General features: G+C 39.5%; 1 protein-coding gene across 1 annotated transcript in view; it reads left to right on the top strand.

Moving 5' to 3' along the window:
- The window catches only part of CBX7 (chromobox 7), a 43,264-nt gene extending 17,925 nt beyond the window's left edge, over positions 1–25,339 (top strand). Inside the window, exons 3-6 of the mRNA XM_075182856.1 lie at positions 17,780–17,845; positions 21,483–21,549; positions 22,074–22,437; positions 24,253–25,339. Coding sequence (XP_075038957.1) covers positions 17,780–17,845; positions 21,483–21,549; positions 22,074–22,437; positions 24,253–24,410 — 655 coding nt within the window. The 3' untranslated portion in view covers positions 24,411–25,339. The remainder of the gene's footprint in view (positions 1–17,779; positions 17,846–21,482; positions 21,550–22,073; positions 22,438–24,252) is intronic.
- Positions 25,340–27,009: the final 1,670 nt, after the last annotated feature.

Below are 27,009 nucleotides of genomic sequence, written 5' to 3'. Positions count from 1 at the left end.
ACATCGATTTAAATGCATTTCATACTTAACAAAATTTACACTTATCTGGGATAGCCTAAAACTTGCTGTGATTTCCTGCATCCTGTTTTAGACAGAGAGGAAATCTAACAGCAAGTATAATTAAACCTTCCTGTGCCTTCAGGTGTGTTGGACACTAACACATCAAAAGGTCTAATTAACATGATATTCACATGGAGTCCTTTCTTCAGACAGTTTCAGAATACACATTTCCTCCACTCTATTGCTAACTTGGGAATTCCCAAAGAAAAGTTACAAAACCCCAAACAAGCCATTTCCCTACATAACATGTACCAATGTAACACGAAAAGTGCATTTGCAATTATACATTGGTGCCTGCACCTCTAATTGACATACATTTCTACAATAAATTATTTATACATGATACAGCCACAAATAAGTTATTTATAAGTGATCCAGCTATATATACATTTTAATAAATATATGCACATTACATCCAGAGGTATTCAAAGCATCAATTAAGTGCTGATATTCTTTATTTGCAGTGTGTTTTGGAGTTGCATCCTTTTATAAAAACTGGTTTAGTTACTTGAAGCTCCTTTAAAGGGATTATACTGTGGTTTTTTTCTGCATACTATACATGGTTAGATACACAGGGCGGGACATACTCCACATACTGGTTTGGGCCCCCTTTGTTAAAAAAAAGCACACCAAAATAAAAATGTTACTGTACTCTGGACCCCTTATTGTCCACTGGGCCCTAAGAGGGAGCCTAGGTTGCAAAATGGATGATCCATATATGATACAGTAGTAGATTATATGGTAGCATGTGAAGCAAACAAATACTAAAAGCCACATTCTGGAAGTCTTTTTATCTCTGCACTTGCATAGCAATATTAAGTAGCTAATAACATGGTTACACATTTTATCGTTTAACATCTAGAGCCTGTTCCATTAAGGAATGCAAAATGTAACGTAATTTTTTTTAAAAAAAACATGCATAAATCGCCTGTACGTCCCTCTGTATTCAACTACAAGCATATCTGAAGAAACGTTTCTTGTTGAAAACGTGTCTAGGTGCCATTATTATTCATTACAAATCTTAAAAGTCCCTCTAAAAATGTGCTGTCAGGCCGTAGGCCTACTGAGGACTACAATGAAGCAGAACACTAACCGGTATTAGCACTACTGAACTAGCAGGTGCGGAGTCTAATATACCCCTGGTATTCAAGCCAATCGGGAATGCAAGGTACCAGGGAGAATCCAAAGAAATAGTCAACAAGCCAAGGTCGCAGGAACAATATGGGTCACACAGATAAAGGAATGGTCGCCAAGCCGGGTCACAACGAGAGAGCAGGAACACTGGAAGCAGGATCAGAGAAATGGAGCAGGAAGGACCAGGAACACTAGGTGTAGAACCTGTTTGGAGGAGCCAGGAGGCGGCACTACGGGGAAGAAGGTAGCGTCCCATTGCTAGGCAACGGGACGGAGCAGGGCGTATGTGCCCGCCAGGCAGCCAAAGTGGAAGCTGCAGCGCGTCTGTTGCTAGGCAACAGAGCGCTTTGGCCCGGAAGACAGGCATCCGTCCCTGTCTGACGGGATCAGTGGGGACGGCACCTGACATGTGCAATGCAAATAATAAAATGTACAATCCAAAGTCTCCTATAGCCCCCATGGTTATAGGATGACATGTCGGCAGCGAACGTTTGGGACTACAGTCATGGCCAAAAGTTTTGAAAATGACAAGTATTTTGTTTTTACAAAGTCTGCTGCCTCAGTTTTTATGATGGCAATTTGCATACACTCCAGAATGTCATAAAGAGTGATCAGATGAAGTACAATTAATTTCAAAGTACCTCTATGCCATGAATATGAACTTTTTCCCCAAAACAACCACTGCATTTGAGTCCTGCCACAAGGGACCAGTTGACTTTAGGTCTGTGATTCTCTCATTAACACAGGTGAGAGTGTTGAGGAGGACAAGGCTGGAGATCACTCTGTCATGCTAACGAAGTTAGAATAACAGACTGGAAGCTTTAAAAGGAGGGAGGTGCTTGAAATAATTGTTCTTCCCCTGTTAACCATGGTTACCTGCAACGAAATGCAAAAGTGATAACTAAGTGGCTCGGGAATCAAAACATCGAAATCTTGGGTCCATGGCCAGGAAACTCCTCAGACCTTGGTCCCATTGAGAACTTGTGGTCAATAATTAAGACGCGGGTGGACAAACAAAAACCCACAAATTCTGACAAACTCCAAGCATTGATTAGACAAGAATGGGCGGCCATCAGTCAGTATGTAGCCCAGAAGTTGATTGACAGCGTGCCAGGGCGAATTGCAGAAGTCTTCAAAAAATAGAATGGTCAACACTGCAAATATTGACTCTTTGCATAAACGTAATGTAATTGTCAATAAAAGCCTTTGACACTTATAAAATGCTTGTAATTTTACTTCAGTATACCCTAGCAACATCTAACAAAAAGGTCTAAAAAAACTTAAGCAGCAAACATTGTGAAAACCAATACTTGTGTCATTCTCAAAACTTTTGGCCATGACTATAGGGAGAGCATGGTGTTCTTGATGAGGGAGACCAAAGGGGAGTTATTGACACTGGCGGAAATGAAGATGATGAGCTCAGTTTTGGAGTGGAGTGGAGATAGAGAAGAGGTTGGACGCATCGGGGGAGAGGTACATTTTGGTGTCGTCTTTGTAGAGGTGGTAGTAGAGGTTGAAGGATTCTGGCAAATAGCAATCCACTCATGCATTCCAAAGTCATGTAAATACAGGACGTGATCAGACCAAGTATGGAGCCAATGTTTGTTTTCTGAAGACAGGTAGAATATAATGTAGGATATAGAAATAATAAATATGTATACAACCATAATCTGTAAGAGCAATTCTCATCTGTAAGATGTAGAGCTCTCCAGCTATCAGCAATCTTGACCTGATGGGCAGCCATATAAAATACTTTATGGGAACACCCTGGTGTGTCTGAAGCTGGCTCTAGAGGTGCATTAGTCAACATCCAGTGTCAGTCTGCCTACTTTTAGGGCAGACACTATTCTCCTTAATGTCGGTAGAGGATTTCGATTGGGGGTAATCATTTGAAAAACTATAAATAGGTGAATGAATGCTTCCTAAAACACAACAACCTTCAATATCCTGTTTGAAAAAAATTACTGTTTTTATCAAATATAATAACTTCACCTGCTGCAAAGAATAAAAGAAACAAAGACCACTGAGTGCTGTGCTCTCAGAGAACTTCAATTGAGGTCTATATGTGGTAAGTTCAGTCTAAGAACCCTGTATGGAAAAACTTGCAAAGTTCAGCTAATATGTCCATGGGGAAAAAGATGAGCGAACAAAATCTAACATTGATGGATGCTATTATCAAAAAAAACAAACAAAATATATCAACACCCTTAGGGGATATGAAAAAGATGGTGTTAATACAAGAGGTAAAAATATCACATTGGTGAAAATGTAAACTATTTACAGCTTGATAAGTTATCCACCTTTGCTGTCCCCAAAGATCTCTGTGTGTACTATGATACTCAATGAAAACAGGATTATCATTGGCGATAACAGTGGTGTTGCCAGCGTTTCCCAATTCTTAAATATGGTGAAATGAAAAATACGTTTTTTTTTCTCCTGCGAAAACAGCTGTCTTTGCTTGAGTTAAGGTTATTACTTACATAAATAGATCCTTAATTATTTAAATGTCACTCCTTTTACAGACTACAATGTGTGCATCTAACATCAATATTTCTAATAGCCATAATGGTGGGAGTACTTCCAGTGTGTTTGCAAATCAAGGCTAGAAGATTTACTGTCTTATCTCCACATTCATAAAACTGTTGATGGAATAGTTTTTTTTTTACTTTTGCTCCCATTGTACAATTTCTATTGAAAACTATAAGGCCAAATATTCTGTCTCTGCCCATTCCAGTGATTTGTAAACTCATTCCTTTCAGCTCGATCCTTTTTTAGTATTACCTTGCACTCCTTTAGGTTATATTTCCCTGTAATGAACTTAACATAGGATTGTTGATTTAAAGAAAATTAAGCCAGAATAGGGTAATTCAAAATTTTTTTTTTTTTTTTAACTATGCCCATGTAATTTGTGAGCAGAAGAGATGAGTGGTGCGAGATGCCTCTCACTAAATATTCCACTCACCCAAAGTTCTAATGCTGGGGAAATGAGGGCCAACGCTATTCTAGAAAATAAGTTGTGGGTCTTGCAGTAGCAAGAACATTCACTGCTTCCAGTATTTTATTGCCTATATTTGACTATCCACTGTAAATACGAAATACAACGCTATTAGGCTATTGGACAAATTGAATTTGGCATGAGGTAAAGCAATGTGTCTCTGGAATAGACCATGAAGACACATTGTGTCTGAGTTTTTACAGAAATTTATGCAAATTTTTCCTGGCGATTTCCTGGCAATGTGCGCATTTGAACATCAAGGTGATGTTCAGCGGCAGCTCGCTCCGAATTAAATTCTATGAATTAATTATTTAACATTAATTTATTCATTTAGTCATTGTGAGTTTTTATTTATATTTGCATCCAGAACCACATTAAAATCACCCATGCAAGTCACTGAACACTTGTAATATGTGAAATATGTGTCTCGTAAGCTCTCAACAGTTGCTTGTATTCTGGTGGTAGAGTATATATGTTGTAGACAAGAAAAAGAGGTTGCTAAATGATGCAGTGGCTCAGTGGTCAGCATTGCTGTCTCCTATCCAACCAGGGCACCATCTGGGTGGAATTTGCATGTTTTACCTGTGTATGGTTTTTCCCCTGTTGCTCCACCCTCCCACCACAGTCCAAAACATATTGGTATGGAATGAAGTGTGTATTTGTGTGGTAGATAATTTAGACTGTAAACTCCAATGAGGCAGGTATTGATGTGAATGATGAAATATTTTATGTGAGGAACTGCATAATATGGGGGCATGCTAAATAATTTTTCATTTAAAATGTTATTATATGTTTTAGTTTAGAAAAACTCACTTGTCTGCAATTAACACATAAACTGATAGGTCATAAGGACTTTAAATAGTGAACGAAGCTGGCAAATCTCATATGTTTCTGAGGAAGTCACTGGAAAAAGTGATGAAACGCGTTATGTGGAGTTAATTATTGAGATGAGAACAGTTTTTATCCATTGTGTGTTACTGCACATGAAGCAGGAATACAATCTGTACTTGAATAATACATTTCTTGAACTGAAAGATCAGAGATAGTGATGGGAAATCTAGTTCATTTTGAAGATTAGTTCATTCTAATCTAGTTCACACAAAGATTAGTTCAAAAGATTAGTTCATTTCACTCATTTGACTCAGTAGTTCATTTGACTCAGTAGTTCAGTTAGTTCAGTTAGTTCACTGGCTCTGGGTCACTGCTGAGAGGTGATTGGAGACATAGAATTAGTCAATTACACATACTGTAGATGAGTTATAGTTCTGTTAAAATTATCAGATAATTTTAATATGTCAGATCATTTTTAATATTTTAAAAAGTGCAATCACTTATACATAAACTAGTAGTTACATGTTGAGCTCTGCAAAGTTAATTACATTTTCATTCTTATTTTTTATTTCCATAATATGCAAATGAAAAAGACCCAAATTCAGAGTATTATAAAGTGTCACTTTTTTTTGCTTTTAAAATTGAGATCAGTGCAATCAGGATATAGGGGAGATGTATCAAACCTTAGGGGGGAATTTTTACAGCTGTAAAAAGACCCAAAATAGGCATCACATCACTGGGGGCGGGGCCAAAATGGTGCAATTCATGAAGCCCTGCCCCCTACACCCATACCCTGCTCCAGGAACTCCCAAACGTAACCACCATAATACACAGAAAGATCCCCCAGCACACTGCTATAGCCAGCAACAGATCTGCTATTTCTACTGTAGATAAAAATGCAAAAATCTCAGTTGCACACATTTGCAAATGTATGTTTAAGCCACCCACCTCTCCACGGCGCTTTTGCTAATAGGGTGGTCCTAACTCTAAACAATGAGAGTCCCATATATTTGGGCCATACATAAGTGTTTTTAAATTGAGAGCCAACTTACCAAAGAGGTACCCCAGAAGCCTCCAAATAGCAATCCAATGTCAGCACTCCCCCTCAGCTACTGACACCAACATGCCTCTCAGACAAATAAAGAAATGAAATGTTGGCAATTATGACTAATCAGCTTCTGTCATTTATCTAGTCTATAAAATGGCAGAAATTGATTAGTTGCTATGGGCAACGTTTGCACTTTATCTCTCTTGAAGGTTTAATACATCTCCCCTGTATATATGGTGCAGTAAACAGAACTACAGTATATAGCATGCAGCACTCACTTGTTTTAGTTCCTGGTGAACTAACCTTTGCCAGACCTGTGAACTAAATTATTTAGTTCACTTTGAAGGTTAGTTCATTTCAACTAATCATTCGTGAACTACCCATCACTAATCGGAGGGATTTAAATCCTTTTTCGGCAGGCTGTATTCTGCACTTTAGAGCAGAATAATCATGCTGAACAAATCAATATCTCCATACTACTTATCTACTCATGAACTCTGAGACCACTAGCAATGCCTAATGTGTGAGTATTTTAAGAAAGGACAGACTCTATATCAAAAGTACTGTGCAGGTATTTTTCCCACTAATCAACCTTTGGGACCATGTGTAAGATTGTGGCATCCTTTTAAAAAATTTCACTATATCACTTCAATTAATTGTTTATAAGTTTGAGATGTTTTGTACCTGTTTTTGAGCCAGCTGATTCGTAGAATAAATATTGTTTCTTATATTGAGTTTATCCAATAAACTTCATAGATTTCTGATGGATTTGTAATATAATGAATTCATTATCAGATAATTATTATAAACCTTTTGATTCAACCAACATCTATAAATTTCAGTAAATATTCTTCATTGTTAATCTAATATGTAATACAAATTAGCCAAAGCAAACATTTTAGAGCTGCAATAAAAAAAAATATGTCTCTGTATGCTACATAATCGATGACAATAATAATCATTTAGAATTTTATATGGCAAGGTTTTTTAAAAGGCACACATGTCTAAAGCATAATGTTTCAAAATGTAATTATCATGCAACCATTTTCAATTCCACAAGATCAATAGCAGTGAATTGGTGGCCAAATGTGTCCTGGGTGATGCAAATTATCTTAATGCTGAAACCCTCCAAGAGACAATCCCTAGATATATTAGAATATGAAAGACTGGATTACTCCCTGTATACCACTATTACATACAGTTGCCATCATCTATCTGAATATAAACAGAAATAAAACCAAAATGCACCGTATAAAAGGTATTGCATATGTACATATTATAATCTATTATAGCCTAACAACTGTTACTGTTTTCCCTATATTTCCTATCACCCAAAACTAGGTAGATTTCTCTTCTAGAAAGAAAAAAATAGCAAACAAAAAATAAGACTAGGGCCACTTTTCAGACGCTGAGGCTACTTGCTGGTATTGACACTGCTAACCTGGAGGCGCGGAGTCTAAACGTACTCCTGGTTTTCACCAGGGACCCCCGCAAGGAAGTTTGGAATTTGCTGCAGGAGTACGCAGGTCGTGGCCCTCCAGGCCAGCCACCAGTGAAGTGGCGCTGGTAAAAGGTACAGGGCTGACCAGGGTTTGGACGGTATTAGGGTCAGGCAGAAATGTAGTAGGACAATCCGAAGTCAAACCGGGCTGGCAGCGCAATACAGAGGAGGCGAACAAAAGCGTGGTCAGACGGTCCGGGGTCAAAGCCAAAGGAGCAAATAATGCCAAAGGGAGATCCGCAGGGAAGGTCAGACAAGCTGGGTCAAGAGCCAAGGAAACAGCTGGACACTGTGAAACGCTGGAGCAGGGGAACCATATCACGATACTCTGGCACCCTAATGGTGCCAGAGACTTCCTGATAAAGGGAGCGCTGAAGGATGATAGGAGGACGGGGGTCAGGTGAGGACAACAGCGTGCTCCCGTGCATGCGCTCTGCAGCCGGGCGAAAGTACGTCATTCGTCCTGTTGCTAGGCAACGAGACGGGTCGGAATCAGGCTTCCATCCCCGGCACTGAGAGAAGGTGCGGGGACGGCGCCTGACAGTGATGCTGGTTCAGGATTCTGAGAGCACCTCCAACATGATATCTGACTATTGAAGTTGAGGTTCCATCTCTAATGACCAGGGAGAATTCAGGGCGCCTGTATTATTAAAACCGTGAAAGTTTCAAAGTGGCCGGAGGGGCTAATTGAGATATTCTTGAGAGAGCCTCAGATATTCAGCCTCAGCTCTGTTAGTACCTGCCATGTGAATGTCATTGTTCTCCAGCTTTTTTTTAGGCCTCTACAGTATTTTTTAGGAAGATAGCTTTTTCATTGTGTTGCACACAGAGAAGGAATGGGAACATCATGGCAGGGATTAAAATACCTCTTTGCTTCTCTTGGATGATTGAGAAATCTATTCCTGAATTATCATATAGCATGTTATCCAGCTTTCTGACAGCTCACAGTATGGCATCCTGACCTCTAAAACTAAGAAGCCTGGCAAGCATGGAATAAGCTGATGAGCCCAGGAGAGGTAACTGTGAATTCTCTCAATTACAATGGGGCTTAAATGAAGAATTTGTGGCACAAATACGGGATTTTTTTTAGATAGTTTTCTACATCCTTTTCAAGAGACCCACGAGCATGTTATTGTTGTGATTTAGTCAGTTTTCAAAGTCCTCTTCTCTGGTTTCTTTTGGTGCCACATGCCTTAAAAAATTACCTCTGGGTGCAAAGGGAGGAACTGGTCCTCCGGGCTTTAAATACACCTTTCTGTTTCAGCCACCTAGTTTCTGATCTTAGATAACATGTTTGATTTAAGTTGAGTTCAGCTCTTACACAGTCACATTGAAAGAGGAAGAGGTAAGGCTAGGTACACACTGGAGGTTTTTCAGCTGATTATTGTGCCAATCACCCAATAAACGACAGCTTGGCCACATATCACGTTCGTGTGTATACTCACACGATGAACGACAATGGTTCTAAAATGCCGATTGTTATTTCATTTGGTTGGTCGTACTGTTTAATAATCTCGTTCCAATCACATTCCGATCATGTAGTATGCATGCACTCACAATCACGTTTTCCATAGAGTTTATTGTCTTGTCAGTCGATGCTGGCAATGAACATGTACTGGTGACTACATGTAGAGAGTGCTGTAGATGGAATAGTTTGTTCTTTCTGGGACTGAATATTTAATTTCAGAGTCACAGAAGCTAATTCATAAGGAAATGTGGATAGCTATAACAAGGCGGTTTTAATCTGTGTGACAGGAATGAATGACTATTGTACTGTCATTCTGTAAACGACTAGAGGACCAGATGAAGAGCACAGATCTGAAGGTAAATCTGTCTAGTAAGTACATATGAATACAGATCAAACCTTCAGTTGCAGGTACAAAAAAGTCGGTCAGAAAATTTTTCAGTGTGTACTTACCCTTAGTGAGCGATGTTTCACACTTAGAGATTGTTGCTAAACTTCCAGCAACTGGATTCTGGAGTTTTTTCTCTGGGTGAAGCCTCTGTGAAGGATGCAGCTTTAGCCAGGGCCTCTGGTGGGTGCGGAAGTATCGATCCAGCTTCACCACGGAGTCTGAAGTCTAAGCTATAACTGACCTGCTACAGTGAGAGCTACTGTATACTTTAGCGATGTTCAGACAGGTATTTACAGGATAAAATAGGCAGGCTGTTAAAATGGTAATGGGGCTAAACGCCAACATGGTCTTCTCCTCAGAGTGTTAGGAACCCCAGTAGCCAGTACCACAAAACCCGGAGTCTACTCCGAAAGTCTGTTGTTCACTGTTGCCCCTAGTGGTGGGGACAGACTTGGCTGCAGACAAACGGAGGGTCGTGAGATGGCTACTGGCTTGCGGAGAACCCAGGAACGGTGAGAGTTATAGCAGACCGTATTTCCAGAGAACGAGCCGGGGTCAGGGGTCACTTGCAGAAAGGGATAGTCAAAAACACGCCAAAAGGTCAGGATCACGAGCAGGTCAGCAGAATCCGGGGTACAGGCCAAACGATCAGGGACACAGGCGAGACGGCAAAATCCAGTAAACGGGCAAGGGGTCATACACAGGTATTCAGAATTCCAAAGGTAATACACCACTGAGGCACAGGAGCAGGCTAGGCACAGGAGCACTGAGCTATAACCGGCAGGGAGGCTAAGCCCTCCCTGCCTTATAAAGCAAAACTGGCCAATGGGTGTGCAGATACAATTGGCCCTATGGGCTGCCCACATAGCACACCTGACGATTAGTGCGCGCGTCCGGCTGCATCTAATGCCGGTCTGCCCTGCAGCGTCCCGACCGTTGCCTAGGCAATGGCCGGGACGAGACCCGGAAGTGACGTCCCGGTCGTCATAGCGACGGCTTGGACACGGAAGAGAGGGTCGCGGCGGCTGCTTTCCACCGCGACTCGTAACACCGAGCTCCATCATGTGAATACTACATTAATACACTCATAGTTCAGCTTTCAAACAAGTGGTTCCCATTAAATATATGAAGACCATACATATGAGCAAATACTATTCGCACTAGGTTTACAAGATACAGTGATTTTGATTTGCAGGAGTAGGTAGAGATTTCTGCAAAAGTGCATAGGTTTGTGGAGGTATGTTGGCAACTATGATGGGGCTGCAGTACAGTATCCACAGTAATGTGTCCGATACTGCATTCAAATGCAAAAATGACATTACGTCAAATGTCATCTTTTGTACCACCAGTGCATAGTATATTGTGCTGCCATTCCTTAGATAAATTTGCTTGGGTGTCTGCTCCACCACAGCTGTTCTACAAACAATATAAATCATCATCATCATCATCAGAATTTCAGCAAGTTTCTGTGTTTAACTGATGTTTTGGGACACTTAACATTCCATTATCAAGGGTGCATTTGACATGGGAAATCGCAATTTTATGCTGGGTAAACCACTGCAATTCAATTTTTAACTTTTGCTGCATGTACACACACATCTCTGGCCACAGACACTGTGCAGAGACTCTTGTGTCTGCACAGATGTGCTTTAAAGTACAGAATGAGGACAAGAACCAGTGTAAACAACAAATATTAAAATGATCCCATGTTAAACCTGGCCATACATTGGTCAAACCGGTCTGATTTTGTAAAAGGGCATCATCAGCATGGTAGCTTGACACGGTCAGATATCTTAATCATGTGACTGCATCTACTATTCATCAAGGCTCTCCAATAGATATAATTTGAGTCTACAATCATTTTGGGGCCTTACATGCTTCCAGTTACATTTAAAATAGCCCATCTGGCCACCCTATTCACAGCATGTATAAGTAAACGTTTTTTGCACAATTGTGGGAAGATTACAGTTGAAGGGCAAGTTCTTAGCTCATTTGTAAGGCTAGCTACACATTGCAAAAAGTTTCGACCCAATTTGTTATCACTAACGATTTTACAAAAGACTGAGTTCCAGTCAGTCTGCCGATTTAATGTGTACACACTTACATGATTTACCTTCAGATATGTGCTCTTCATATCTGGTCCAAGGGGATGACTGTGCAGTCACCGATCACACAGGAAGGGACCACTCACTCACCTCACTCAAACTCTGTAAATTTCGCTGTTTAATAATAATAGAAATGCTTTTGGAGCCATTATAGAGCTGCTGTGCATCAGCCCACGGCATCACACACTGGTACACTGTATGCGCGCTGAGAGAGCTCAGTGAATGAAACGGCAATATCAACATGAAACATGCACAATAAAAAGCTGGCATTTCTCACTATCTGCAGCGCTGACCATCTCCGTTTTACTAAGTTTCTTCCGTTATTTTATCTTGAGCTAAAATACACTTTAGGAGCTACTATTTTATCATCTGCTATGTGCACCCTGTATTGTCTCCTCTCCATCCTGCACCCTATACTGTCTCCTCTCCTGAGTGCACTGCATCCTCTCCTGTGTGCACCCCTCACTGTCTGCTCTCCAGCCTGCAACTATGAGGTACACAGGTAGCTACAGCCTGTCCCGGAAGGTGAGTGCGGACATAGGGATTTAAATGGGCATTGCAACTGCAGTCAATCATGGGGGAGGCAGCAATGAGAGGGCATTATGCTCATTTGGCTGTAATGTCATTCAGCTCCTGGCTGCACTGGAAGCACCGACCAGGGTCCTATCCAAAAGTTTGTAAACGTCCTCTCCTCTGGTGCAGGAGTGGACACCTGCACCATGGGGATTCTACACTGGCAGCCTGGCTTGCAAGCTGGTCACAGTGCATCTGATCCGGCCAGGCAAAAGCCATACTGGCGCATAAGGGGAGCGCAGCCTGCACAGACACGTTCACACTCGCTTCAGAAGGGTGCCAGCGGCTTTTTGTAATTCTCCAAGCAGATCGGAGTGTACATGTTGCACAGGAAGATTTTTAGATGAGGCGGGCATGTAGTTGTAGCTGATGCCCTTACACAGAGGCACACTGATCTCTTGGCAGGCCAGGTCTTTGGCAGCAGCACTTTGAGCTCTGGGCGACCACGACCCAGTGATCAGAAACAGCAGCAGGTACATCTCCTGCCAGCAGCACCTCTCCATTGTGCACAGTCTGTTTTTAAATCACTGCAATGCACTCTGAGCTGTCCCGATCTATTATATCCGCTGACACAGTCCAGGCTGAAGGGTCCTCTGCTCACCTTTCTGGCCGACAATCCTGAGAATGCATACACACTGCTGGATTGGAAGCTGATCGGAACGACAAAAAAATCAAACAGTACGACCAACCAAATGAGACCATGATCGGCACTTTGGGACGACTTTCGATCATCATGTAAGTATACACTCTCACACGATATCTCACCAAACAATCATATGAAGGCTGATTTTCTGGAAGGATGGAGGTTTTTCATACAATCATCGGGCCAGTGTGTACCTAGCCAAAAGCTACAGGTTTTTCAACCAATTATTGCGCATATCATATGATAAACGACCGTTTGGTAAGATATTGCATTAGTGTGTGGGCTCCCATAATAATGTTTTATCGCACCAAAGCACATAATATAGTTTGATTTTATAAACTTCCCAAAAATCTTGATCAACAATGGTATCTGTGTACGTACTCACAACCAGTAGTGTAGGCAGATCTGTATAGAGTGTGTAGAGTCACGATCTTTTCAGCAGATAGTTATGAGAGATATACAGCACTGATTTGAAGATAAACTGTGTAGTGCGTACGCATGAATTTGCATGCTCATTAGGATTTTCAGTCGTTGGTAAAATCGTTAGATCAATTGCATTTGTAGTCATTTTCTGTAGTGTGTGCCCAGCTTAAGTACTGTATTTCTTAAGCTGGGTACACACTGAAGAATTGTTCAGACCGACGTGCTATCTCAAACGATTATACCTACCACTGAAAGTCCGATCATTCTGACGATTCATGCATACACACTGACACGATTTACCTTCAGATATGTGCTCTTTGTCTGGTCCTTCATCTGGTCCTCTAGTCCGGAGAATGACAGCACAATATTCATTCATTCACTACTGTCAATTTGTCACACTGATTAAAACTGCCTTGTTATAGCTATCCACATGTCCTAACGAATTTCGTTAGAATATTTCGTTTCAGAGTCACAGAAGCTATTTCAGAACAAACAAATGAATTATTCCTTCTACAGCACTCTCTACATTTATTCACTCTGACATTCAGTGCTAACATCGGCTGAAAAGAGCCCGACTGTAAACTCTATGGAGATCGTCGGCATGAGTGCATACACACTACATGATCGTTAGGTGATTGATCGGAAAAAATTAAACGGTACAACCAACCAAATGAAGCGATTAATCGTCTATTTGGGCAGACTTTCGACCATCGTGTCACTACACACACTGACCCGACATTCAAACGAGCGGTCGTATGTCGGCTGGTTGAGCCGATTATTGGACAAATACCCTGTAGTGTGTACCCAGCTTTACAGATATCTTTGTCAATGCTCTTTTAAAAAGTATAGACTTCACAAGTAAAAAAATTAAACATGTAAGCAGCCCACTCATAAAAACGACATTGTACTGCTAAATCTGTTAGTTGCATAGCTTTCAAGATTTCTAGTTTTCTTTTGTATATTTTTATTGTGATGGTTGCCAAATGTCGTCTTTTTGTTGTGTAGTACTAGTGAAAGGCTTGTTTGAGAATAGGGACCACCTGATTTAAATGTACCCACACATGCTGCATTTGATTTGATTTTAAAAGTGCCCAAATAGATAATTACACTATAATTTAGATAGATAACACTGTGGACAACATTTAGAGTAGGCCACAGGTTTGTGGTCAAATGTAAGTGCAATCCTACTGCCAAAAAATTACTTGCGTATTTTAAGATACGTGCAACTCAAAGTACAGTGTAAATATATAGCAGCAGAATCAATTGATATATATTTACTTGTAAAGGGAAAAACGCCCGTTAGGATTAAAAATTAAAATAAACATAAGTCAATGAGGAGACCAGATCCTTGCAGAGCAGTGCAGGACCCCACACACATTGTCCCTCTGCTCTAGCAGTAATCAGCCCAGGCTAAACCATTGATTCTGGTTACTTATTTTAGATGTGTGCTACATTTATATCTGCACTCCCATATTTGTGCTTGCTGCTACTAGTCCACCTCTCATGGTGTAGAGGGCTACAAATACAAGTTGCTGAAAGAACTTTTCACCTTTCACTGCAGTATGGCCCTGTGTGTGTAGGAGCAAACAATTTAATCAGAAGGGCAAAATTGTTTTCAAATGTCATACTGCAGGTAAGTTTACCCCCAATGTAGAACTGCTACTCCCAATGTAGAATTAGCATAAATACAGCCAGCTAATGAACAGCTGGTTGGTATTCAATTTTGTGAGCGGCAAATGAGGGTACCGAGCTGGTCCTGCTACCGTTGTGTGACCAGAAAATAATCATCTCAGCTACGCTTGTCCCAAAGGAGACAGAGGAACAGTTAATTTACTTCTGTAATGAATTGTCATCTGCATTGGGGGATTGAAGTATTAGTATTTGTCATAGAACCCGCGGATATTTAGTGGATCCCTTGTAACTGCCAGGTGATACTGCTCATTCAGGGGCGCGGAGTCTTAACGGGTAGGAGGTGTTCGCCAATGACCCCCGCAAGGGGGGGGGGGTATGGACTTAGCTGCCCCTATCCTGCAGGTCGCAATCCCCTGGATGAGTGCAGGGCAGAGTGATAGGCAGAGCCAGACATGGAGGAGAGATGACGGCAGCTCAAGAGGAGTAGTAATGGAGGTGTAGAACTATAGCTGACCCGATGATGGTAACTCAGAGCAGCAGCAGGAGAGTCACTGGAACAGCAGCAGTTCAATAGAAGCAATGGAGGAGCTGAAGGACTATAGCTGATATGATGATAGTAACTCAGAGCAGCAGCAGAAATCGTGAGAGGTAGCGTCCACACTGGAGCAACAACAGGTGCAGGCAGACCGAAAGGTCCTTACAGAGAGTGAATGAATTCGAAGAACAGGCATCAGACAGGAGCAAGTGGGAGCTTTAAATAGTGCTCCAAAATGCCAGGACCAATGGGGAACAAGTAGAAGGTCATAAGAGAGGGGAGTTGGCTTTGCACATGCGCAGAGCGAGAGGCCAGATGGCGAATGTATCCAAGGGTGTCATCAGGATACCGGAATGACCGCTTACAGGAGGAAGGTAACAACTCCGGTGCCCGTCCGCGGGGCCGGCGTGTGACAGTATTCTATTGAATAGGCCACCAAAATATCTGAACATCATGCACATAAGATGTAGAAATAGAAAGCAAAATTAATGTTAAATAATAGTAAACCGGTCGGTGTCAGAAGGTTTAAGATTTAATTGTCCCTAGTGTTCTCTCCAGCACCTCTTTCCCCGGTGCACCACCTGGATGTGTTTACTTGCCGTCCGAGTCTTGGAGCCCAACAGAGTCCTGTTATAATAAACCATTGTTTCGCCTATTATAACAGGCACTACAGCCAGCAGTGTGTGTGTTAGACCACTGACCACCAGTCTGACCAATTCTGGCAGGTGTGGGCAATAACCTCCAACATTTTTCATTATTATTGCAAAGTATTACAACTTCCCCCACCCGCCTGCTTCTTAATGCCACCTGGCTGTAGCTTGATCTTGTAGCTTGATTAGGTTAGTGTAAATAAAGATAAACACAAAATTAACATTAACTTTCAGAGCCCTTTCCTTCACATCAATTTGAACTTAAGTAAAAGCTTTCTATGCATTACCATTCTTTTCAGCCAGAAAGATTTTTGTATGCTTCTGAGAACTTTTTTAGATCATGATAATTATAATGTAGCTTTCTATATTCTTAATAGTGAGTTCAAAATAATGAGCATATATGTGGAGAGCGGGGATCAGGGGAGGATGGGGGAGAGAAACAAGGAGATTGAGTAATAGAATTAAAAAGGGAATGAGGGGTGACAAAAGTCAAAGAAACTGTTCTATAACTACCTAGTTATATAGCAGAAGGTTGACTCAAATACCTTCACAATGTTTGATTGCGTACTTTAATTTAGGGATTCTATATATTGTAACAGATTTTTCTATATCCAGGAGAGTAACACTCATATCACAGTAAAGTGTTTCTAATACTTCTGATTTGACTTCGTCTAGCAGAGGCAGAGGAGAGGATGTCCATTGTTGTAAGAGTTTCTTTGCTCTGGTGATTATAATTGTTAATATTGGTTTTATGATTGTGTCAGGTAAGTCCATTTGTTATCTAGTGGTTGGGATTGATTCACTTTTTTCTGAACCATCAAATAATATTAAGAACTATTGGGACATTATTGTGTTTTATTATGTTGATTAATTCATGCTTACCACGTATTTTCAATAGTTTCACTAATTAGGATAAAACATAAGCTTTACTATATACATGCCATTTGTTGTGGTGTACACAAATTGCTCAGTGCACCTGTGATCATTTGTTTCACTGATTGATTTTGAAATCTTTTATGTTTATTATTGTGAGTCTTTTATGATGTTTCAGTGTATGTATTTGTTATAATAAATATCATACTGTTTTTAAGAGAACCACTCTGTTTTCAGATGTCCTTTCCTTTAGTGTATCTTCAGGAATAATTAGGAGTGATTTAAATCATTATTTTTTTTTTCTACCTTTTTTGTCAGCGCTGTATTTTTTCTTTTTTGGGATTCCTTTTTAGTTAAGGACATGTAGCAAGGTTCTTTTTATACATCTGCGACTTTTATAGATTTAGTCACCCTTTTGGAATGTAAAATAGGCCCAACACCTGTTTCTCGTTTAAGGTAAGTCTGTTAACCAGTTTTGAAGTTTGACAGCATGCTCTTATTTTTGTTTCATTTATGAAGGCTAGAATGTTATTCCAGGGGGCATATTCAGTTGGATGCGTTACTGTCAAAAGTAATGTGGCTTGCCCACTATTACCCTTATTACGGTAATAGTGCGCGTAATTACCGTTATTACGGTACCTTTAACACCGGATTTCAGCTCAGGGAGCTGCGAGCTGAAATACAGGTTAGAATTACCGTAATGATGGTAATTCTTTTAACGCCGCGTTACTTTTGCGAGTAATGTGGCTAATTGAATATGCCCCCAGATGTTGCTATTTTTCTGCAGTTCCACAGGTTTTGATATAGATATAGATTGGCTTCACACTATTAACATGTTGAGCACAATCCTGTTCCATACTCCAACATGTGTTTGTGTTGAATTTTGATTAAATTGTTTTATTTGATATTTTGCCTTGTAGGTACAGTACCTGGGAACCAGAAGAACATATTCTGGATCCACGTCTTCTCTTGGCATATGAAGAAAAGTAAGAGATTCATTTCACCTTTATATTTAGTAGGGTCATGCAGGCTTGATTTTCTAGCTCATTTTTTACAAAAAGCTTTTCAGACCTTTAAAATTCAGATTTTAGATGTGTTAAAAAGTATAGTATTTTTCCATTTAGCCTCTCATTTTATGGAGGAATTGTTGTATTCTCAGATACTTCCTGTCTCTTCTGCACTGTAGTTTATATATAGCACACAACTATAATCCTCCTCTGTATACAGAATGTAACTACTTTGAATAACCAAAAGGGTAAGGAAATATGAATATGGCATGACTACATCTCACATTTTCACTCTGGGAATATGGAGGGAAATTTGTGTCTGTGAGAAATTCTCACTAATACGTAAGAATGACTGATCCCAGAATGATGTTGTAAGGAAGTAACTGTTTCTTCTTTACAGGAACCCAATAGTCACCTGCTACTCTTGAGTTTTGTTCTCTCCATGCAGGTGTCTGTGTGAATGCACTAGTCGCCCACACAAAAGTCATATCAGACAATGTTGCATTGAAGTGAGAACATGGGAATGTGAGTGTGCTTATAGCTATTCTCCCAAATTTAAATGTAATAGCCTCCTGCTATCAAGCACTGCATAATTATAGCATCATGATAATGGGCGTTAAACATTTCTGCCACAATTTCCAGCATCAAATAAAATAATCGGAACATGTGCTGTATAATGGACTAGTTAAGGAGCCAACAAGAACTTTCCAAGTACAATAAAGTATTTTAGTGAATCTGTTCATCACCAACTGGATAGCAATCATGTCCTTTTGATACAAGTTTACTGGCAAAATCCATTTCTATTTGAGTCAAAGATTTTTGAAGGATAGGTAGAAGTTGTAAAAGTCCAGTTGTGATTGTAAGATGGAAGACATTTTAAAAAATAAATAAAACACAAGAACATAGTTTATTTTCATTGATCTAGTTAAAAGAAATGCTTTTTTAAGCCATGGATATTATTATTACTATTCTTTGTTTATATAGTGCCGATCATATTACTCGGCGCTGTACCGAAATTATATAAGCTTTCACGTCAGTCCCTGCCCCATTGGAGTTTTCATTCTAAAATCCAAATGTAACACACTAGAGTACATATTTGTCAGAAGCCAATTACTGTGCCAGTACTGTGGGAGGAAACCAGACCACCTGGAAAAAGAAAACACGTACACACGTGAAGAACATACAAACTCCATGCATATACTATTGATAAAAATAAATGTGTTGCAGCTTTATAAAAGAGGATGCAATTGCACAAATGCACACAATATATTGCTGACAAAATGATGTAGTCAGAAGGTGAGTTTGTGGTATCCTTGAGTTCTGTTTTTAGTACATAACATGGGAAGAAAATTATTTCTCTGTAGCAGCAATTAGTTAAGTTTTGCCAGCACTTATATATGATAGAGTTTAAATCTAATCTTGAAGATATATATTATCATTTTAGCAGATGTGGAAACAGGCTTTTGTTGTGACTATTATTCATAAGGTGTGAAACCTTCCAATTTAACGTTCTAAATAAACAAATACTCAATAAAAATACAAACAAGAGATTTGCAGGCATATTTGTTAATGTTACAATCTTTCCTATTGGAACTATTTGTTTTTTTTTAGCTGTAGCTTGGACAGAATGTTACAGAAATTAAGCATATGGTCAGTTCTAGTTACACTGTAGGTCATTTATGAAGTGCACTCAATGTGCATTGTAAAATCTCCACTGAGGTGCAAAATGGGTCTAATTGAAAGTATACAATGAGACCTGAAGAGTAGTAGCTCTGAGATAGGTTAAACCTGAAGACCTTTTGCAGATCTGAAATGCTTTGTACACCTATCTACAAGTAATGGAATGCCCTTTATAATCCACCCTCTCCATCCCTTTATGTTATTACAGTAATCTCACACAACAAAATTTAACTGCAATGCACGTATTATCACGCCTTCAGTCTTCCACCTACTCCGCTCTGCATGTGCAAACTGCCCTCGGCAGCTATTTTACTCTGTAAAACTATGTGCCCCAGTGAAAATCTAGGCACACTTGCACAAATTGTGACACACAGCAGGTTCAAAGCTGCTTTTGCATTGCAGAGCATATTGTGACAGGTTGCCTCGCATATGCCACGTCTGCTGTTGCTGGGAACCGGCTTACTTTGCCACCGTTCCCTTTCATTATCCCAAATGCGCCATCCAGTAGGAGGGGCTTACAAATGCTGCCACCACTGGACTCCTTACCGGCATCCAGTATCGGGTTTCTTCTGGGTAACTGACGCTGCGAGTGTACCCAGTTACTGATGTACCATGGCTGCTACTACTGACCTCTTCCGATTGATCAGGGTTGCTGTGGATGGATCCCCCCTGGCCTATCACACTGGCCAGAGTTACTGGGTAGCGGGCAGAGTGGTGGTACCGAAAAAGCTGGGTCCAAACCCCTGTAACAGCCGGGAATGGATTAGATTTTGGGTCTAATCTGTAGGTCACAGAAATAGAGAATTTTCCAAGCAGGTCTTTGAAGCAAGTGATGTTTATTTGCTCAAACTGGTTGAAAGAACAGGTCAGGTGCAGGTCAGATGAAGCACAAAAAGAACAATTTTCATTACAAGACAGGGCTTTTTATACTGATTTGAACACAGCCTCACAGGCTATTTTTAGAATCAGGATAACAATATTTACACTTCTCTGTTATGTGCTAAAACTTGATGCTTGCATTATCTGAGATCCAGTAACGCCAGGCAGCCAGGCAGCGGCCTCTTGCTGGGTATAGAGGCTAAACAGGTTTTTGTCACTTGACCTAAAAAAGACTTAACATATCCTGCTATCAGCAAACAGACTTCCTCTAGCAAAGATACAAACCCACACAATGACACCTGCATACAAAACACATACCAATGTAATATGATAGTTGCATTTCAGATTATACATTGGTGCCTGCACCTCTTATTGAAATTAATTTCTACAATAAATTATTTCTTCATGATTCAGCCACAAATAAGTTATTTATCAGTGATCCAGTCACACATATGTTTTTCATTTCATAAATTACCTTCACTGTAAGGCTAGATTGGTTGAAATATAGTGCAGCATTGCTTAATGCTTTTTTGATTTCTGAGTGATATAATACCTGGAAACACTTAATATTTGAGCTTTTCTTGCAACTTGCTGCAAAATTTCTGCATGTGGTTCCTGTGGTTGGCAGTTGGGTTTGTAACAGTCTTCAGACAGCAGCAGTAAACTTGTCATGATTTTATAAAGAGCTATGTAGCTGTTCCCCATGTACCTAAGGGTTTTCCGTAAGATTCGGCTATTTTTTTTTTTTTTTTAATTTGGCCAAGTGAATCCCATTCCTAATTTATGTGTGATTTTTGTGCTCAGGATGCAGGGTCAATGTTTTCAAGAGCTAAAAGTACAGATCATGGAACAAGGAACTGAACAAATCAGTCCTGGTCCTGTTGGTGTACCTCCTTCATTTCAGTATGCAAATAATGCATGCTAAAACTAGTACAAAAACTTATTCAGCTGAATCCTAAAATGTAGATTCAATGCATCCATAGTTAATAAAAATGAATTGGGTGATCTGACAGAAAGAGATGTCCGTGCATAAAACGCACATTATTTATTCTTACAGGGAAGAAAAAGAAAAAGCATCTGGGTGCAGGAAACGAGGTCCAAAACCTAAACGCCTCCTGCTGCAGGTATGAATGAACTGTTTGCTCAGATCTCTAAAGCAGAAGTCACAACAGTTGTACCTATATATTGCTTTTTTCTTTAGCATATTTGCTTGATGACAAAATGATTTCATTGTGGTACCTTCCCAATCTACTTATATGTAAATATGTAAATACAACGTCTTCTTTCTCTAAAGGACAGAACAATACAACATGATGACACACCACTCATTTAATGTATGTTCGTTCAGTGATACTAAGGGGTATATTTACTAAACTGCGGGTTTGAAAAAGTGGAGATGTTGCCTATAGCAACCAATCAGGTTTTAGCTGTCATTTTGCAGAGTGCACTAAATAAATGACAGCTAGAATCTGATTGGTTGCTATAGGCAACACCTCCACTTTTTCAAACCCGCAGTTTAGTAAATCTAGCCCTAAGAGTTTTATATGTTGTATAAATGTAATAATGTCTAAAAGTAACTTTATTTGCATTTGAGGAGGAGTTGGGATATGGCAAAGACCACATTTTTTTTAATTAATTTTGTCTGCAGAAGCTGTATGGTATGGACCTGCGCAGCGCACACAAATCTAAGGAGAGAAATCTCTGCTTTTCGCTATCTCGAAGATTCAGCAGTGGACTGGGCACTAAATCAGCAGCAACTTCTTCAGTACCAGAGAAAGCAAAGTCACTGCAGTTCCCACTCAGCAAGCAGCGCAAAGGACGTAAGTTTCTGTGCCTCTCCCGCAAGAAGTTTCTGCGGGTGCCAACCTATGAGCCACTGAACCGAAGGTCAGAGTTCTTTGCCAAGGAGGATGAAAAGGAGGAAGCACAAACCATCACTGATTGGCAAGAAGAAAAGCCTGCTGAAGAAGACATGCTTGAAGACAAAGCCACTCATGCAGTTGATATTGAAGGTAGGATATTTCAGCCAAAGTAATTTGTTGCAATACTACGCTCTAATTGCAATGTGGATGGAAGCCTATTTACTGCAGAATGTTAAATGCATACCTCATTAAACATCTTAATGACTTTATATACCCCATTTCTAAAACTTTAGGAATCAAATCTAGTTGTATTGAATTTAACAAGTTGTATCCATAACAACAACTAGGGAAATAGTTACCACTATGAAGTTTTTAAATATTGTGTCTCATGGTGCAAGACAACAAATTGAGGATTCTTCCAATTACAGTTGTCTATGACAGCCAGTGGGTACAGCAAACAGGTCTTTGCTTCATGGTCTATACAAACAGTGATCAAATCCGAACTCTGTCTGTAGAAGTGCTTCTGCATTTTAAAGGGAAGTCCTGGTAATGACACCATGTGACATTGTCAGGGAGTTCCTCTTGATAGTCAGGCCTGGGATTTTTCATGGGATAGCTAAATCAGCTATCTCGTTAAAGACGTTAAGGTTGTTATTGCTAGGGGGTGAATGGCAGCTGAGCCTTCTAGTGTGCCTAAGTTGATCAACTTAGTTACTGAAGTCTGGAGACATGAGCGATACATGTATGAAAGTAGGAAGTCCATACATAAATACCATAAGGTATGGCATCACTGGCATGAGTCAGGATTTGTTGCCCACCCTCATCAGGATGATATGGTGGGTCTGGGAACTTACTGGGTGGAAAGTTAGCTCTTAGCCCTGTGCAGCTCCACTAGTTTCACTAGGTTTGATCTGGAGAATGATTTATCTTATCATATATGGTGTGAGATGACTCATTCGATTAATGTTACCCAATCTGTGAATGTATCAATAACTGTTGTGTTAAAAAGTGTTGTTATGATCTCCTTGTATTTAAGGACTCACAAGTTGTCTTGGTCTAATGTGCTTGCGACATAGTTAGGGAAAGGGGTTAGTTAGATAGGATGTTTACTATGTTATGTGTATGTTGTAATCAAAAATTTCAATAAAAATACCATATTTAACAAAAACAAACTAGACAATTGGTTTGGGTAGCTTAAGACATTTAAATGTAATTTCCATGGAACATTGGCATGGTCATGTATTCTAAATGAGGAAGAGATGCTTGAAAATGTTCAAAGAACAAAAACAAAGAGGAGATAAGGAAGTAGTGAATCTATCTGCAAAATCTGCTGACTTGCAGTGCAGGGATTTTGTTTGTTTGTTTTTGCTGGATTTTCTAATTTGGGAGCAATGCTTAATTGTCTAACCTTGTGGTGGGTGAGACTGACTGATACCAGTCCAAAGCTGCATACATCTACTCAGCAAATCTGCTCTATCCTAGAGTTACATAGCTGTGATTTGTTTAAAATATCATGCAAATAAATTTCACCAAACCCCAAAAATAAAGCTTTAATCTATTATTTAAAATAACTTCATATTCAATTAGTTAATCAGTTGATGGTACGTTTAAAAGGATACTACTTGCAGTCATAAGAAACAGAATGCATTGATACATTTTTAACTGTTGAATCATTCCATTAAAGCTGGATTCCCAGGTGGTGTGAAAACCTCCTTACCCCATTGCTTCCCTCACTAGCGCCCCAGCCATTTTTCCTGGGGCTGTGTGATGCTGCAGAGGGGGATGTGTCTGCGCATACCACTACAAAGCCCAAGCACGCCAAACAAGTAGCACACTGATGGCTAACTAGGAGTGTAGCTTTAAGTAATCATTTCAATATTGATAATTTTTTTGGTATTGTAACCTCTATCATATATGTTGGCCACCATGACCTCATAATTATGATTTTATCTTGTTTTGCTACAGATGACACAAAGTCGGCTGCACCTCCTCCATGGCTTCCTGTTCTTCCCAGGCCCAGCGAGATCACTGTTACAGACATCACCTCAAATTCCATCACGGTGACTTTCCGGGAGGCACGGTCGGCTGAAGGATTTTTCCGGGACCGCAGTGGCGAATGCTAGTCTCATTCTTCCTTTTCTACTGTATCGTTCTCGTATTCTTCTTCCTTACTCCTCTGTATTGAAGTTTGAATACTGCAAGTAACTGTAACCAGAGGCTGTTCCCTGTGTACAATTGCAGAACATTGATCCTGTTTTAGAAAGGTGTGGTCTTTCCTAGAGTAATTTAAGCCAGCTCCACAAATTGGCATTGACATTGTCAAAATTCCTTCCTAATTAATAGCTATGAAGTTTCCTCAAGTTTTCCTCTATGACAATGGTATAGCTAAATAATATTGTGTTAGAAGAGTACAGTATGTAGATGCTACTTCATACCTTTGGAGCATTGTGAAAGATTGTTGCAAAAGCAGTGTGTAGGCTGAAATTGTTCTTCTGCAGTTCCACAGCAACAATGGAATATACATAAACCCTCTTTCAATGCAGGCAAACAAGAAGGTATCTTTTACAAATGCTGGATTTTAAAGGGTCATGGTAGCAGTCATGCCTCCTTTTTGGTTATTTAGAATATATTATAGTATTCTTGTAATTGCAATGCCATTTAACAGAAACTACTTGTCACCAATTTTCACAGGTTCCCTTACGTTATATGTTTAATACATTAATAGGCAATTGTAGCAAAATAGTTGAATGCCATACAATGGCATTGTGTAATGACAGTTATGTCTATCCTTCTTTAATGCTAGTTGTTTTAGATACAATGACACATTATTTTGTTATATTGAATGGGATCCCTGCATTCATACAGCACCCTGTACAGTATGAACAGCAAGTAGACTAACCTTTGAACTGCACTTATACAGCATCTTGTACTAATTTGACTAATGTCTTTGCACTCACAGTATACTGTAACATTTGCAGATGCTTAAACAATGTTTGGTCAGTATAGTGTACAAATTCCTGAGTTTTATAGTTTATAAACAATGTACAATATATATATTTGTAATGTTATTAGTACAGCCATCTATACTATCTGCTTTTGTTCTAGCAAGCTTTACCTTTATCTTAGAGATGGACCACTTCACAGCATAGTACGGTATAATAATCAGTTGTACTTCTCAACGTCACTTGCTATCCTGTATATGTGATGTCTTTATCATATTCTGCTCTGCAAATACAAAATGCATACATGTGTATTTATAACTAAAACTCAATCCGTATCCTATCAATGCTGTTATGGAGAATAGAGTTGCATCGAAATATGCAAAAGGTGGACACAGCATAAAGCATATATGATGGAGGATCAGAGTTTGTTTGAGATTAGCACTTTATTCTGCACTGCATAAAATAACTATTTATGAAGGTAAAAACACACTGGTATTTTAGGGTCTTAATCAGAGATATAACTACACATCTGTGAGCCCCATAGCAAAAAGGATGGAAAAAAAAACAGGCTTTGACATGGAAGGCGGCCAACTCCCAGCTGCAGACCCTATAGCAGCTGCATCACCTGATGCAATGGTAGTTCTGACTTTGGTCTTAATGTTGTGTTCAGTAGTACTGTTGTATCTTTAAGGTCTGCTTACTATTTTGAACATTTGTGTTTTTGTGGGACGTAAATTTATATAGCGGGAAAATATTATTTTCTGGCATTCAGCAATGCAGTAAGATGGGATATATATTTTATGCCTAACTTCATAGTTGTAAGGTTTTGGATCTATGGTCCCTTTCTTACTTTGCTTGTTTAGCAATTACAAGCATAACCCTTTTTGAAGCCAAACTTAATATAGCACTAACTTATTAAACAATGCTAACTTCATTCTTTAGAAACTAATTTTAACTATCTTAGTAAGATTATGGGGTGTTTCATAATAAAGTGTAAACTTGCATTAACGCATAGCAACCAGTCATTGTCTAACCTGCACTAAATCAATCAGAACTGATTGGTTGCTGTGGGTTACTACACATTTGTACTTTGTTAATAACTAGCCCCTTCTGTGTTTATATTTCAGTGGTAAATTTATGTGTGTTTGTTTATTTTATTAAATAGTTTCCATAAAACGCTGTACAACTCGGAGAAAGTAGTAATATTTTTGTTAATTGATAATAACTCTTAATTGTGGTAAAAGCTTTACTTTACCTGTTTGCAGAAGAACACTAATTGTATTCCTTTTCTAGTTTTTCAAATGGTGTTGCCCACTTTGTAACATTTGACTATGTTGACTTTATAGCTACCTTGACCGCATTCACTTACAGCATTCTTCCTCCCTTATTTAAACTTCTGCTTTCTTGGGCACTTGAAAGGTGTAAAATAGTGAATTGATATCAAAGCAGATGACAGGATTATTGTTGTAGCTGGCATTGCTCTGGATATATGATATCTACTTCTGACATATTAGTATATTCTGGGAGTAGGTAGATAACATCATTTACAGCTCTGTGGCGTGTGGTTGTGTAAAATTATTCCCAAATTAATTGTTTTAGTAGCTCGGCCAGAGATTTTCAATTGATCAGTTTCCACAATTCCTTTACGTTTAAATGAGTCTGCTTCCTTTTAATGAGGTTTAGAGGAAGCATGGTTGTAACATTCATATAAATATAAATGCTAAGTTGTAAAACTTTTGTTGTTAGCACGTAGGACCAAAAAGATTAAAACACAAATTGT

Source organism: Mixophyes fleayi, chromosome 8 (assembly GCF_038048845.1).
Source record: "Mixophyes fleayi isolate aMixFle1 chromosome 8, aMixFle1.hap1, whole genome shotgun sequence".
NCBI lineage: Eukaryota > Metazoa > Chordata > Amphibia > Anura > Limnodynastidae > Mixophyes > Mixophyes fleayi.
This window is presented reverse-complemented; position numbering and strand designations above follow the sequence as displayed.